General features: G+C 51.5%; 2 protein-coding genes and 1 pseudogene across 2 annotated transcripts; 2 read left to right on the forward strand and 1 right to left on the reverse strand.

The window, feature by feature from the left end:
- Positions 1-1294: 1294 nt before the first annotated feature.
- LOC124661765 (nuclear transport factor 2B-like) lies at positions 1295-2422 on the forward strand. The gene is made up of 2 exons (XM_047199641.1): positions 1295-1847; positions 1953-2422. Exons 1-2 carry the CDS (start codon positions 1512-1514, stop codon positions 2025-2027), a joined length of 411 nt encoding a protein of 136 aa, XP_047055597.1. The 5' UTR covers positions 1295-1511; the 3' UTR covers positions 2028-2422.
- A 3243-nt stretch (positions 2423-5665) lies between these two features.
- Positions 5666-8036, forward strand: LOC124662866 (annotated as a pseudogene).
- A 4662-nt stretch (positions 8037-12698) lies between these two features.
- On the reverse strand, positions 12699-16080 carry LOC124663439 (disease resistance protein RPS2-like). The gene has a single exon (XM_047201139.1). It carries the CDS (start codon positions 15747-15749, stop codon positions 13020-13022), a length of 2730 nt encoding a protein of 909 aa, XP_047057095.1. The 5' UTR covers positions 15750-16080; the 3' UTR covers positions 12699-13019.
- Positions 16081-16451: the final 371 nt, after the last annotated feature.

The raw sequence follows: 16451 nt of genomic DNA on the forward strand, positions 1-16451 counted from the left end.
GCGACCCAATACCCACCGTTATACACAATAGTGCGTCAAAAAAATATTAGTGTGGCTGATGTTTTGACCAAAACACCGTTGAACATTGGCTTTACTCCGGTGTTGAGGGACGGAAGATGGAAGTGTTGGCTGCAGTTAGTTGAATGGTTAATGGGAGTTCAACTAGCGGATGAACCGGATATCTTCAATTGGCATCTTGCAAAGTCTTCAACATGTTTCGGCGAAACCACTGTAGTGGAGTATATGAATGATCACACTCGCATCATTCTATAAGATACAAGATGCATATTGTGTTGTTTATCTTTCTTTTGATGGCCCATTTATATCGCCACTTTGTATGTCCCATGAATTGTAAAATTGAAGATTGAAACTTAATTGCTTAATAAAAGAGTTGTGTGCATCGTTTTGATGCAGGTCTGGGCAACCACTATTTCTAAAACCAAAAATCGAGCATTAATCGCGAATCACGAAGCATCCAACTGTCCAATGAACTTAGACTAGTCATAGTGGAGAGTAACATAAAGTAGTAACATGCACATGTTACTAATCTATATTAGTACCTTCATAATGGAGAGTGACATATGTGTAGTGTCATATAAACTCATATTTATTATGTTGTAGACTCATCATTTTTTGAAAAATGTGATGTTATGGTAACATACTAGTTACCACATCATTCACTTTCTTCATTTAATGACATGCCAAGTCACCATAATATGTTGGGATGTGCGTTGTTACCACCTATATATGTTAGGCTGGCCATAGTGTTAGTATCATAGGTAGTATCATGCATCCTAGGCCCACAAAAATGATGATGTGGTATCTAATTATGAGTAGTCTTATCTCACTCGCAACCATAGGTGTAAGTGGAAAATAAAACCCATTGCAACCCATGATAACACGAATCATGAAACAGTTAGACGATTTAGAAGTCGACCGAGAATTAGAAAGACCTTAAGATGAGACTGTTATGCTAGCGAGCCAGTTCAGCCCATATGTTCAAAAAACCAGGCGGTGGCACAAAAATGGTACAAATGTCATTTGGCTCGTTGGGCAAAAGCGGGACATGTGCAGACACGCGAAGATGACATCCGATCGCATTTCCCTCGCCGAAAGCAACCGCCGACTTGCGATTAGTTGTCAGAGTTCGTATGCGAATCTGTGTTGCTTAGCTCAATTATTTTTTCTAACACAAAACAGAAAGGTGATTCCTTGCGTTGTGCCGCTTTCTTCCCTGGTTCTGCTTTGCTCTTCTACTGAAGCCCCTCTACCTTTCCTCCTGATCTGCCATTCCGGCCACTACGGGCGTGAGATCTACGCGACTCGGATAAAGGCAAAGCGCTGCAGCAGCTCATTCGACTGCTGAAAGAAAATCGTTTATCCCATACAGCAACGCGCAACGCCGCCCCGGCGTCTACAAATAGCCAGCGGAACAGCGGAAGTGCTCGTGCTCCGTCGCCTCCCCAGTGCATAGAATAGAACACGAGAGATCGAGCAGCACGCGCAGAGGCATGGACGGGCAGGGCAAGGAGGGAGGTGGAGCGGGGAGCGAGTACGAGGTTGTGGCCAGGGCCTTCGTGGACTACTACTACCAGACGTTCGACACCAACCGCGCCGCGCTCGCCACGCTCTACGGCAACACCTCCATGCTCTCCTTCGAGGGCCACCTTGTCGCCGGCGCCGAGGGGATCGGCCTGAAGCTCGCCCAGCTGCCCTTCGAACAATGCCGGCACTCCATCTGCACCATCGACTGCCAGCCCACGCCGTCCTTCCCGGGCGGCATCCTCGTCTTCGTCAGCGGCAACCTACAGCTCGGCGGCGAGGAGCACCAGCTCAGGTTCAGCCAGGTAAAATCAATCTTGGACGTGCTTGCATGCATGGTCAGCTGTGCGCAGCGCTTGATTTTTACATTCTGAGCTGGGGGTTTGACATGATTTTACCTTTGGGTACAGATGTTTCAGCTGGTGCCCAACCAGCAGGGAAGCTTCTTCGTCCAGAATGACATCTTCCGGCTCAACTACGGGTAGCGTGCGCTTGCCGAAAGGATGTGGATGCTTGGATGCTTTTGGTCCCGTATGGACGCGACGCGACGCGCTTGCTTTCTCTCTTTTATTCTTCTTTTACACATTAGGTTCATCTGGCATCCTGAATAAAGTTGGTCATGGCCGTGGTACAACTACAAGTCAGACTGAATTTCCAGTTTTTTCCACTCTGTTATCAGAAGAGATCATTTGCGGCAACTCTGATATGCTGCCGTACTGTTTCTACATTTATCAAAACCATGTTTTGTATATTATAGATTCTATGTTGTATAGTAGGTGTTGATCTAGATGCCAGATGCGTTAACGCAATAGGAAGATTAGAAAATAGGCTCTTACAGTTTTCCAAATGAAATGGCAGACCTCTCGACCTTTGCACACAATCATAACTCTATCAAGGTAGATATATGTAAGGAGAAAACTCTTTAAGTTTTTGTTTCTTGAAATGTAACCCAGGCGAATCGAAAAAGAATGTAAGGCAACAAGGTAAAAACAAAAGTTTAATTACATGTAACGAAAGTCAATACTCCCTCCGGTTTAAAATAATTGTCTAAAAATGGATGTAAGTATACACTGAACATGTGTAGATATATCTATTTTCAACCAAATATTTTAAACCCGAGGGAGCAGAAGAACCACAACATGATATGAAAAATATCCACTCGCAGCTAAGTCGTTGTTTTTCCATAGCAATGTCTTCAAGAAAGAAAAGCACAATCGTATGTGACATCTAAACTAAATCCCCCCAAAAATCGAGGACAACAAATTTCATTCTGAATATTGGGTCGAGAAGTCGATCACCTAGGAACTTACTGGCTAGATGATGGTGAGCCCCATGTCCACCTCAGTCATCTGCTGCCAACTCAGCCCTAACAAGTGGGCCCTCCTGGACAGTTAAGGTGTCAAAACACCATTAAACAAGAATCGATGTGATTTGTAACACCAGTAACGATAGATTTTTTTAAAAAAAAATAGCATAATCGGTACTGACTTATCATCCTAGCCCTAATTATGATAGTTTTGTGTAATTTACCCGGAATATGAAATCCAAACTTGTTAGGATATTGGGATATTGAAGCATGCGGCGGTGTTATCCTAGCCCCAATTATGCCATGTCACATTATTTATTTTATGACTGTTTTGTTAAACTTATTTTATCAAATAAATTTGGTTGTATGGTCTCCCCGTCTATTTATGCGTGTACATATCTGGTTAATTTTGTTTCCTTTCGAGTCTGCTCCATTTTTGTTCCGAATCTGCAGTATCGTATATCCGTATTTGAATTCGAAACCTGTCATTATCCGATCCTCTCCGAATCCATCGAGAAAATATGGTACATGATATGTTAACAACAAAATTCGATCTGATTACATCCCCAGTTGTTGGCTAAAAATCAGTACCTAAATTTAGTGGATAAGTCTGGTACCGTTTATTTCCTCTTTTTGAAGAAGTATGTCAGGTACCTGTTCTTGATTCATTCGGGGCTCAGAAACTGCCGCTCGGGTCGTCCCCCTCCTGGGCGACCTAGGGCGGAAACCCTAGCCGCCGCTGCCGCCGTCCTCCCCTCCTCCTCCCGCCCTCCTCGTCGTCCCCGGAGGTCGTCTCCGGCGAAGCCGGGCGCGGCCGGTGATGGGGGCGGCGGGGCTCCTCGCATGATCCCTCCGTGCGGCGGAAGGAGGCTAGCCTCCGCACGGGGGATGGCCCCGGACCGTGGAGGGTGGTGGCGGCGCGGCCGCTCGCCGGGAGGCCGGTGATGGTGGCGGCGGCATGGCCTTGATCTGGGGGCGCAGCTCTCCTCTTCCTCGTCGCGACCTTCGGGCGGGCGGTGATGGGGGCGGCGTAGCAAACCCGGAACCCGGCGGCGCGATCCTCTCCTTCCGTCCTAGCCTCGGCATCGCCGGGCCAGCGGTGATGGAGACGGATCTCGCACTGCTCCTCCTCATGGTTTGGGACCACGGCACCAAGGGCGGCGGCCCTGGATGGCGGTGGCGCCGTCGACCTGGTGGCAGGTGGCGGGCGTGGTCCTAGGGTCTCTCTTGCGTGAAGAGGAAGACCTACCGGAGGCCTGGACTCGTGATCTAGCCGGAGTGTTGAGTTCCGGAAGGCTCCGCCGGCGAATGTAACAGTGCTTTGTGCCCGGAGTTTGCCGGATCGGTGGTATTCGGTCGTGCGCACCCATGCTTTTATTCCGACCGTTTGGTCTGGAGGGAGCGGCGCGAAGCTCTTTTTCTGTGTTGACATCAAGTGACTATGGATGCATGATGAAAGTCGGAAGAAGAGAAGTACATGAAGGCCGGAGGGGAGGACTAGCTAAGGGAGGTTCAAGTCTTCAAGCTGTTGAGGGACTTGCTTGGTGTTCCGGGCCTCACAACAGCAGTATGATAGTGGGGGCGACAACATATGTGAAGTTCAGAGTCCTACCTTTCAGGGTGAAATCCCAAGGTTTGGCCTTAACTGGTTGTGCCTGGCAATGACCTTGTTGGAGGCATTGTTTTGAGAGTGGGGACTATCTTCGTGGTGAAAACCTAAGATCGTTGATCGGGCGACGACGGTGTTAGAGCACTCGTTCCCTTCTTGGAGGCGTCGTTTTTGGAGAGTCTGTACTTCGGGTGTTGTCTTGGCGGTGGATGTATTGTTGTTGTTAGGCCCGAGATACTGTAGCGGGACTTTTATTTCTTAGTTTTCTTTTCCTTTTTTTGGCTGTGTGCATCCGTAGTGCCATTAGGGTGGTGCGTTGTTGCAGAGGCTGGGTGTAATTGATATCTTTGATATTAATATATTCCTTTTATCGAAAAGGTACCTGTTCTTACGCGATACAGTAATACAAGAGGAAAATAGTCAGGCTGCCAGTGCTAGGTGTGCTATACTGTTAGAGTACGTCATGGGCCTGGGCCCGTTAGTCTTATGGTTTGCTTAGAGGTCAAGTGTTATATGGCTGCTAGGGTTTGGGAGGGAGAGAGAGGGCTGCGAGGGCGCGAGAAGGCCGGCCGGGGGCCTTTTGCCCACGGCCGGGCAAGAGGGAAGGGATTTCCTTCTTAATTCTTGCTTGATTAGATTGATACATCTCCTCTCCATATATAGAGAGGTTTACTTGACTCCCAAGCAAGGCTTACTTGACCTCTAAGCAAACCATAAGACTAACGGGCCCAGGCCCATGACGTACTCTAACATATACGGTTAGCAGTAATGCCACTTGCCGGAAAAGAATCGGCCATGGAACATAGATCACGATCGCACTGATGGACGAAACAGAGAAACATAACACAGTATAACACATTAAGGCACATTTTTCTAGAACTACTTATTAGGTATTGGACGAAATTTACACAAACAAGTTTGGAGCGTGCGGGCCCGACGCCAACCCTAGGTGGCCTAGGGGCGAACGCGCTGCCAGCCTCCTCCTCCCCCGTCCCGCCCTCGCCAGAGATCCCGCCAGGCAAATCCCGGGTGGTTGGGACCTATCCGTGCGCGTGCGGCAGTGGCTATGGCTCTTGTGGCCCGGCGGCGAGGTGTTGCAGGCTCCTGGTGGCGAGCGCGTTTCGACGGGGACGGACCTGGCCCGGCTGCCTCGCAACGGAGGCGCTCCTGCAAGCGCGGTTGTGAGCTCCGGACCCGCTCGGGCCCAGATGGGCTTGGTCGGGCCGACGCTTCTGGCCGCGGTGGCAGGCATGTGTAGTGGTGGCCCCCGGTGGCGCTTGGCCGCGGTTGCTGGCTAGCACCGTGGGGTTGCTAGCAGCGCCGGTCTAGGCTTCGGAGGCTGTGGTGGTGATGGTCAGCGCCCTTCTCCTACGCTGGTGTTCCTCTCCTCTCGGCGGTGGTGGCCCAAGCTAGTGGTTCTCATCTTCGCCCACCATCTCCAGTTCAGCTTTGGCAGGTCACGGTGATTGGCCGAGGAGAAAACCCTGTTTGGCAGAAGCCGAAGCTGAGCACTGCGACGCCTGAGCAGGGATGAAGCCAAGAATGAAGTATAAGGGGAGCAATCTTAGTATGAGGGGGGCAGAACTAGCTAAAATCACACAAATAAGGAGTTGCCATGGCTTGTGTTCAACGAACAATCATGAGCATGGGGGGCTGCGCCCCCCCCCCCCACCCCTCGCCCCCCTTGTCTCCGTTCCTGCGCTTGAGGGCGTCGTTTTCTTCTTGAAGGCGTGTTCATGGCCTTCACCGTGCCTCCCCTCCCATTAGATGCTGGTCCGCCTTGGAGTCGAGGTCATGCTATTGTGTTTCTTGCTTGGTTCGTGGGCTATTGCTCCGGTGTCCCCCCCCCCCCTCTAAACTTTGTTCTATTTAGACGGCTAGGATCTGCTGATACCCCTTCGTGGGTTCACTTAACATGTGTGTTTGGTTCATGGGTAAACATGTACAGGATGGGATGGGATAAAATATGTTTAATTAATGATTAATAGAAAAGGATAAATATGCCATTAACACACCGGTTAATATGTAATTAACGGGTCCTTTTCCCTTTGTGGTGGAGGCCGGACCTAGCGGGCAGCCGCCTACCCGTGCCTAGCAAGGTCACTACCCGCACATATTTAGCGAGGCCGTTTCTGTCGACTGGGTGTGGCGCAGACGTAGCAAGCTCGTTGCTCGCCACGCCATGGAGTCCGCTGCCGCCGAGCTAGGGAGCCACGTTGAAAATCAAGCCCGCCGCTTACCGTGCCCTGGAGGCCGCCGATGTCGAGCTGGGGAGCCACATGGAAAAGCAAGCCCACCGCTCGCCATGACATGGTGGCCGCCGCTGAGCTGGGGAGCCACACATATGACGGTGGCAGGTGTCGGAGTCGCGTCGACGGCCATGGATTCTCAGGCGGCTAGTGAGATTAGTCATGAAATTCACGGATCATATGGTCCAGCCTTTCTCAGAAATATTCGGCTTTTGGGATGGGATCATCCATATTTTCTTGTCACGAACCAACCACACGTTTACCACCTGAACGTCGTTCGCCGGTGGGGACACCGGAGCACAGCCCTGGTTCGTGACGCAGACTTCAGACTTGCTCCTCTTCTTGCCATTCGAATATTGGGTAAGGTGAGTCGTTTATCATTAGGTTTGTAGTTTGTAGAGGTATGTTGTTTGCCGCTTGGCATTATATCATGGAGTTGTGTTGTTCCGTGGAGTGTCGTTTATCTTAGCCTTTCTTCTATATAAGATTGATATACACTTCGAAGAAAAAAACTAATTATTAAATCTTTTATTTCCAATACAACAGTAGTCTCTGCTATCCTAAACAATGAGGCTGGCCTACCAAACGCGACGGCGATTCATCGCCGTAATGCACACAATTTAATTTTGCACATGCACGGTGTCTTCCATGGTATGCAGCGGTGGCGGGCGACGGGATCATCCTACAGGACCTGAGGATCGAGAACACGGCGGGGCCGGAGAAGCACCAGGCGGTGGCGCTGCGCGTGAGCGCCGACCGCGCCGTCGTCATCCGCTGCCGCGTGGACGGGTACCAAGACACCCTGTACGCGCACCAGCTCCGGCAGTTCTACCGCGACTGCGCCGTCTCCGGCACGGTGGACTTCGTCTTCGGCAACGCGGCGGCCGTGCTCCAGCGCTGCGTGCTCACCGCGCGCCGGCCCGCGCGGGGCCAGAAGAACGCGGTCACCGCGCAGGGCCGGACGGACCCGAACCAGAGCACGGGCACGTCCCTGCAGCGGTGCCGCGTCGTGCCGGCGGCCGACCTGGCGCCGGTGGCGGAGGCGTTCCCGACGTTCCTGGGCCGGCCGTGGAAGGCGTACTCGCGGACGGTGTACATGCAGTCGTACCCGAGGGGCTGGCTGGAATGGGACGGCGACTTCGCGCTCAAGACGCTGTTCTACGGCGAGTACGGCAACGACGGCCCCGGTGCCGGCACGGCTGGACGGGTCAGCTGGCCAGGGTAGCGCGTCATCACAGACCGGAGCGTGGCCGCGCAGTTCACCGTCGGGCAGTTCATCCAGGGCGCCTACTGGCTCAACGTCACCGGCGTGGCCTACGACGAGGTTTAAAATAGCCGGCTATAGCCGGGCTATATCCCGACTATAGCCTTTCGCGAGGCATACGGTTATATCTAGAGGCTCTAGAGGCTAAAACAAAAATAGCCGCTAATAGCCGCTAATAGCCCGGCTAAGTCTATTTAGTCTTAATTTAGCCGCATAGCCGCTAACTTCCCGCTCAATGGGTCCAAAATTTTGGACCAAAAATTTCAGTCGACCGGCCCATTTACTTGGCAAAATAGCCACCAAGCCGAGCTGCAAGCATAACTATGTCCTAAACTACATAATGATGTTGTAATATTTGGACAAGACCATGTATTTAACTATGTGTGAACTATTATGTGTATCTCGTATGTGAAGATGTTATTATGTTATTAATTTGTGAATTATTGATATATATATATATATATATATATGAAAAATAGCCAGATGCCCACATGGCTAGCTACCCATGGGGTCCCAACCATTGATCCACCCCATAGATGATATAGGGAGCATGCATGCAGGCAGAAGATTCCAACGCCGGCAGTAAACTCCGTCATACCAAGAGCATGATCCATACAACAACTCCACGGCATGACAGGAACCTCTCGTTGGTGCATGTTAAATCAGCAGCAGACGACCAAGCTGTGTGCCATGTCGTTCCACCTGTGTGCCCGGTGCCATTTTGTTTGCTTTGTGGCTGGATTCTAAACCAACAAGAGTGGTCATGTGCTGACGCTGGTAGGAGAATGGTGCATGCAAATGTATGTGTGTAATGGGTGCCTACACACGTTGTGATTGAGTTGTTCGCATGTATGCGTAGAAATGCACCGTGTCCGTGTTGCCTTCCATTGGAGCAGATCCATGCAACGAAACCAGCAAGCACCTACAGTTCAGGCAAAACACGGATACGAGCACGATGCTGTTTTGCTACATGCAGAGGCAACCAGACGGCGTGCTTTTTTGTGCGGCGCAGTCGGTGAATTGGACACCATTGTTCTTCCTGCTCACATTACGGAGCCATATTCTAGCCACTCGCCAATCTCCAGGGACGCACTAATCAAAGTTCTAGTTGCAGATCCGAACTAGTTCACCCTGCGTCGCTCCGCCCACTACGTGATACGTGACTTCAAGCCTGCTTCTATTCCAAACCCAAACTATTTTTTCTGTGTTCAAAAGGTAAGCGTCCGATCTACAAATGTTGTTCAATTCATTATACATCCTTTAACTGGCAATCTTGGACCACATTTTCTCATTTCTTCCTCTGACCCTCACTACGGATTTTTGCAAGCAGAATGAGTAGCGGCGCACCAGAACATGGATCGGGCGGAAAGGGCGCAGCCAGACTGAGCCAACGGCGAGAGCGGCTCAGGCGCGAGTGGAAAACAAGCAGCCCCAATTACGGCACATCGGACCAGCGCCGGCGCTGGCCGTGCCACGACGTCCTTACTTCTCCCGCACCAGCGCCGACCATGCTCGCCGCCCTTCTCTTCTTGCACCTAAATTTTGTTGTTTTTAAAATTGTGGTGCTCACAATGAAATAGTGAATTATTCTTGTTCCTTATGTCATTCTTAATATGGAGCATTTGAATATATTGATACAGATTCAGTTTAGAGCCACAAACGGCTATGCATAAAAAAGTTGACTTCGTTTGGGGCAGGACGATGGACATGCACTATACCTGTCTCAGCAAAATAGTGCATGCATTCACGTCGCGCTGAGGGTAGTTTATCTTACCGTGATGCTTTTGCTCATCCAGGCTAGCGTTCAAAATGAGTTTAGCTACACGAGTTTGCCTTGCCCCCTCTGCATTTTTTTGTGAGTAAAATGTTTGCCCCGTTTGAAAAGCAGCTAGATGTCTTTTCGCAAAAAGAAAGCAGCTACATGTCATGCAAACCTACCAAAGGCGGCAGGCGATCAACGCGTGCAACTAAAGCGGGCGCACCAAGATTTACATAGTTGATTTTGCTGGATAGTGATCCTTCGCAAGACCTTTTTCCTTGCAGTGCAAGGTGCATCCTTTTCTATTTCGGCTCGTGAACAACTGGTTCAACAGCCACACGACCTGATTCTTCAGTTCATTACTTAATAACTTCCCATTTTGATATGTAAGCAGGATGAGCAGCACACGCGAGCGAACATCTCATGCATTGTCGTTTTAAGCTAGCAGCAGAGGTTGTCGTATTAAGCTAGCAGCACACGTGCAGCAACAAAGATGCACCTAAAATCCCATACGAATCCAAAGACCGGTCCATTTAATCAAAGCAACACAGTGACATGCACTCCATGGACCGAAGCAACAAAAGATGCAGCTATTTTTTCCGTGAATCCAACGACCGGTCCAGTGTTACAAGCAACAAAATAACATGCACAAGACTTTATTGACTTGCCTACTCGTGATGCTGTTGCTGAGCCATGCTAGTATTGAAAACTTGTTCAGTTTTACACGAGTTTGCCTTGCTCCCTCTGCAACATTTTTTTGTATGTTTGTGAGAAGTCAATGCAAGGAAAATGCATTTGTTTTTTTTAAAGCAGCAGGATGGTTTTGCTCCTCCATGCTACTGTTCAAAGTACATTCAGCTACACGAGTTTACCCTGCCCCTCATGTGCCAGTGCATGCACCCTGACGGAAAGCTAACACCGTTTCCTCCTCATAAAAAACGAAAGGAGCCAATCTACCAGGTTCAGCCCCCATGCTCCTATAATCCAACGGCATCCCATCTATGCACAGCTAGCCATGTGGTTAGAAAATCCGCGTCGATATATATATATATATATATATATATATATATATATATATATATATATATATATATATATATATGACTATATGCTGTCCAATTTTTTTCATTATTTAGCAAATCGGCTAGCCTGGCTATAGCTTTTTTCATAGCTTCAAAAAAAATCGCGGCTATCCGCTATAGCTGGCTATTTTAACCAGAGTTATTACTTCGTTTGACTGGTTGTTTAGAGCATCTCCAATAGACGCTGTAAAAGGCGCGCGCGGCAAAATACCTGCCAGTTTGGCGCGCGCGAGTGCTCGCGCGAAGCTCCAGCAGACGCGGGAAAAGGGCGCGCGGGAAACTTTTTGCCGCGCCCGCGCGTTTGCGCTATTCCACGCGGGAAAATTGCCGCGTCCGCTACCGCGCGCGCTATAAAGACGATACGCGCGAACGGGACAACTGCCTCCCGCGTCTGAAACTTCCGCGTGTGGCTCCGCCTCTCCCCCACCGCTCTGCCTCCGCGTCATCGCTCTGCCTCCGCGCCGACAGTCCGCCTCCGTCTCCGGCGCCATGCCTCCACGCCGCCGCTCCGCCTCCGGCTACCGTGGCGTCCGCGCGCGGCTGAGCGGCCGCTTCGACGCCGAGATTCGCTCCGGCGAGGAGCGGATCCGGCTGGGCACCTACGACACCGCGCATGAGGCGGCGCGAGCCTACGACGCCGTCGCGTGGCGCCTCGGCCGCCCCCGCCGGCAGATGAATTTCGACGACGTTTGGACGCGCGAGCAGGCGGAGATGCTCGCGCCGCCATCGCCGCTCATCACGGCGGAGCAGCGGCGCCGCGCCCGCGACCTCGAGCAGCGCCTGCGGGTGGCGGAGCAGGATGAGCGCAACCGCCTTGAGTGGGCGCGCGCGTTCCCGGAGGACGTCGCCGCCACAGAGGCCTTTTACACGCAGAAGGAGGGGGACAAGGCGGCGATGGCGGCGATGGCGGCGATGAAGAAGGCGAGTCGCGAGAAGCGCCGCGCCGAGTCCGCGGCGAGGAAGAAGGCGAGGGCCGACGCGGCGGCGAGGAGGAAGGAGGAAAGGCAGAACGCCGCAGGGCCGTCGACCGTCGTCCTCCTCCGAGTTCCAGTACACGACGACGTCGACGCCGGTGTCGGACACGACACTGAGCAGCTCCGACTTCGACTGGGAGTCCGACGACGGCGAGGAGTAGTTTATTTTAGTATTTTCGTTAAAATGTCGCATTGTATCGCGCACTTTTAAAATATATTCGTATTTTCGAACATATTTACATAATTTGTTTGATGAATTTTCAAAAATAAACGGTCGGATTAGCAGTTTCTGACGCGCGCGCGCGCTGCAAAATAGCGCCTCTGGCGGAGGTACGTTTTTCGCACACCAACGCGCGCTGCAAAATACAGCCTCCGCCGGGGGCAAATTCGCTATGCCGCGCGCGAGCGGTATACAGCGCGCCCAATCACCGGTATAGCGCGCGAGATTTAACAGCGCCTGTTGGAGATGGTCTTAGTATCTCGAATCCTGAACGCCAGTTCTGTCGATTGTGGTTGTTCCTCACCACAAATTTAAGCAAGCATAAGATCTTTTATTTACTTTGGCAAAGTTTGCTGCCCCCTGCTTCTGTATTGAGCCTATGCTCTGCTCCAGTTTGGATTAAGCTGTAAGCATTGCTCCCCTAAAAGAGAGAAAAAAAGGGTAAGCGTTGCAATTTACAGCAGAAAAGCAGAGCACACACTTTAAAAAACAGAGCACAAACAAGACCTGAACCTTACGCACTGCTCTGATCCATTCCCGAACCACCGATTTTACAAACCAAAGACAAAAGCTTTTAGAAAGACAAAAATGAAAGAATGAAAGAATTTGATGGCATCTGCCAATGCTACATAGAGAGTTAGAGACAGATCAACACACCCAGCAAGTACTGCCACATACTCAGACTAGCACCTGTTTATCAACGCTATGATCCATTCACGGAGTGGAACTGTCGAAAATTACAACATTACTTAATAGCTATCTGCTAATTATGAACAAAGACTATGGAAAATTACAACACTACTTAACTGCACCCCATGCAGTTCTAGAGGTATATCCAGACGGGGAAGATAAGACATCTCTGAACTACACAATGTGATCTGAGAAGCATCACTGCTTAGATCGTGGACTAGCCATCAGAGGAGGGCACACATCAATCTCTGAATTCAGTGCAGTATTTACCACACAAAAATATGAAATTCCCGATGAATAGAACGTAGTACTCCGAACTGAAATTCAGTGAATAGGACGGAACAGTGGCTCGTAAGATGCTTTGACTTCCTCATCGTCCCACTCCAGCTCATCCCACCACACTCTTGTGCATTGTACTTCATTCAGCTCTCCAGCAGTGAGTTTTAGCTTCTTCAGACTTGGACACTCAACGATCTTCAGGCTCTCCAGTGAGGGGAACCGCAGCATACATGTGCCACCGCTCAGCGTCCTAAACTTAGCCAGGCCATGGAAATACAGTTCCTTAAGGTTAGGGAAGGGTGTGATCACTTTATAAATCCCTGCAGCTTGTTCACCTTCGTTCGTCGCCGTCTCTTGTCCTTCGTCGACAAGGGTAATCAGCTCCTCAAGTCCATGGCAATACCAGATGAACAATGACGACAGATTCTGGACGCACCCACCTTTGTAGATGATCTTTACCTTAAGAAGGCTCTGAAGGATGACACCCTGCAGGTTTGGAAGGATCGGCTGATCTTCATCGACAAGTTCGCCCCGCCTTTGCAAGAAATCATTGGGGAGCACGATGCTGGGATCAGTCTCTTTGCTGCCGTCGATGACCAGCTCCTCTAGATTGCTGCAGCTTGCAATCCACACTCTCTTGAGGTTTGTCATGTTCTTCCATAGGTTGCTTGAAGGAAGCTCTATCTTTTTCAGGCTAGCACATGTCCTTATCAGCAGATTTCTCGTTGAACCAGCTAGGCGAATTGAACGTGACAGCTTCTCTAGGGCCTCGACCGACTGTATCGTGATATCGATTGCCTTGAGCCTGCGCAGGCTCTCTAGCTCCTGAAAATCAACACCACTTCCACTTTCACCGACTTTCCAGTCTCCATAACTGAGATCCATGTACAAAACTTGCAGCATTTTGAGGCTATCTATAACACCACCTGGGATCATTTCAAGGGCGGGCATATTGGAGAGAAGCAGGAACCGCAGAGTGACAAGAGAACCTAGCTCCCTTGGCAATGATTTGATGTTTGTGTTATACAAATCAAGGTACTGCAACTCAACTAATGCACTGATCCCAGAAGGTAATTCACTGATAGAGGTATGCGAGAGATCTAATACCCTAAGAGATGGCATGAACTGGAAGAAGCCGTCACATATCTTATCCAATGCAGGGTTGCCTTGCAGCATCAGGGTCTTCAACAAAGGGCAATTAGGCCTCTCATACAGCTCAAGGATGTTGTTCCGCATGAAGCAAATCCGCTCAGCATCGCTCCACTTCTCTACACCCGGCGCCTCCTTGAGTCCAACTCCGGCACGGACAAGCCATTTTGTCTCTTTAGTGCCGAACTCTGATGCTATCCACAGAGCCATCGCACGGACCATGGGATGCATACTGATGTGTTCCTCGTCTTTACCTCTGTCCAGCAAAGATGCAATCTTGAGATCACCGAGAAGGTCATGCCCTTTGTTATATATTTCATCCATCTCAGTGTACAGGTCATCTATGAAACCTTCACCAATGCAGTAGCCTATGATCCAATCCTTGGAAATGGAGAAGTCCTCTGGAAACAGGGCGCAATACAGCAGGCAGAGCCTCAGCTTGTCAGTGGGCAAGTTATCATAGCTGTTCTTGAGAGGCATAAGAACGTCCACCTCCATGCCAAGAAGTTGCCATGGGGCAATCTTTAGAACAGTGATGGCGTGCTTCCACTCCTTTGCAGTGTGCTTGCTGGCCATCGCCCGGCCGACGGTGATGAGAGCCAGTGGAAGTCCACCACACTTCATGGCCAGTTCCTGGGCGTGGTGCCGAATCTCTGTGCTGGCACGCATGAGGTGCTCGCCAACCTTCTCTCGAAAGAGCTCCCAAGCGGGCTCCCATGGCAGGCACTCAATCTTGAGCTTGCGACGGACGTCCATTCGGTCGCACACATCCTCGATCCTCGTCGCCACAATGATCTTGCTCTTGGAGTTTGGCTTGGGAACCGGAATGCCGAGCATCCGGAAGTTGAGTGGCTCCCAGAGGTCGTCGAGCAGCAGCACAAAATTCATCTTGGTGAGCACCCTGTAGAGCACTCCAGCACGCTCCTTGGGCGTCCTGTTCTCCCAACTGACGCCGAGCCTGTCGCCGATGATCTTCTGGATGTCGTCCAGATTGAACTCCTTGCCGACTTCGATGTAAATGACGACATTGATGTCCTGCGAGCTGATGAGGAACTCATTGTTGAACTTGTTGAGCAGAGCCGTCTTGCCGACCCCGGCCATGCCGTAGATGCCGACAACGCCCACGTCGCCGCCCCGGACGCACGCGTGGAGCTCCTGGAGCAGCGCGTCCATGCCGACGACGGGCACGCTGGGCATCTCCTCGAAGCGTACCTGCACGAGCTCGTCGGCGACCTTGTGGAAGGCGCCCTTCTCCTTGAGGCCAGTGGCCTCGGTGCGCATCTCGTCGGCCTTCTGGCTAAGGAGGTAGGTGGCCTTGAGGCCGGCCGCCTGGTCGGGCGGGAGCTGCAGGCGCGCCTGGTACTCGCCGTCGACCCGAGCGGCGGCGTCCTCGAGCTTGGCGACGCACTCGAGCCACCACTTGACCTGGCTGGTGGCCTCCATCCCCTGGCGCTCGGCGGTGTCCACCATGCGCTTGACGTCGTCGCGCTTGCTCTTGAGCTCGTCCATCTCGTGGCCCAGCGCGTCGATGTAGTCGCCGCAGGACATGACGTACCCGAAGGTCCGAGCGAAGTAGTCCTTGAGCGGCCGGAACACCGTGTCCATGATGGACGCCACGAACTCCATTGCCGCGAATCAAAAGCTACAAGAGAGATCTGGGAGATTTGATTGCGCGCAAGGCCAAGAACCTGATTTGGGCACGAATTGAAGGATCCGAGTGCCGGGCTGCCGATGGGAGAGAGCTGAGCCGGAATGGGGGACAATTTCCTGGAATGGGCGCGCGTAGGATGCGCAGAGTGAAGGAATCCGGCGAGATGCAGCTAGTGTGGGCGGGGGTTCTGGGGAACTCATAAGGTACAGACAAATCGGGTGAAGGTTCTCCGAGAATACATAGGAAATGGACAAATTGGTGGCTGGGTTCTGAGCTCTGCGATGTGGAAGATGTTGCCGCGCTGACTCAGGCGAAGACTTACTCAACAAAAATTCGAGTCTCCGGCAGGCTTAGGGCATCTTAGAGCATCTCCACTCGCGACCCCCAAAGCGTCCCCCAAAGGGATTTGGGACAAAAAATGCGTTCCAGCCGCGTCCTCCAAAGCCCATTTTTGTCCGGCGCGACCCGATACGGTGTCCGGCGTCCCGAGCCCGCCCCCGTCCCACAGGGGACGCACCGGGGACGCCGGACACACCGAAAAGCGAGGCGAACCAACGCGGGCCCGACCCGTCAGCGGCACGGAAGGCTAAAACCCCGTCGCCTACCTTTGGTCAAGCGACGTTAATGGCGTCCCTGTTTTCCCAGGCGACGCAGGGACGCGTCTCGTCGTGCATGGC

Source organism: Lolium rigidum, chromosome 6 (genome assembly GCF_022539505.1).
Source record: "Lolium rigidum isolate FL_2022 chromosome 6, APGP_CSIRO_Lrig_0.1, whole genome shotgun sequence".
NCBI lineage: Eukaryota > Viridiplantae > Streptophyta > Magnoliopsida > Poales > Poaceae > Lolium > Lolium rigidum.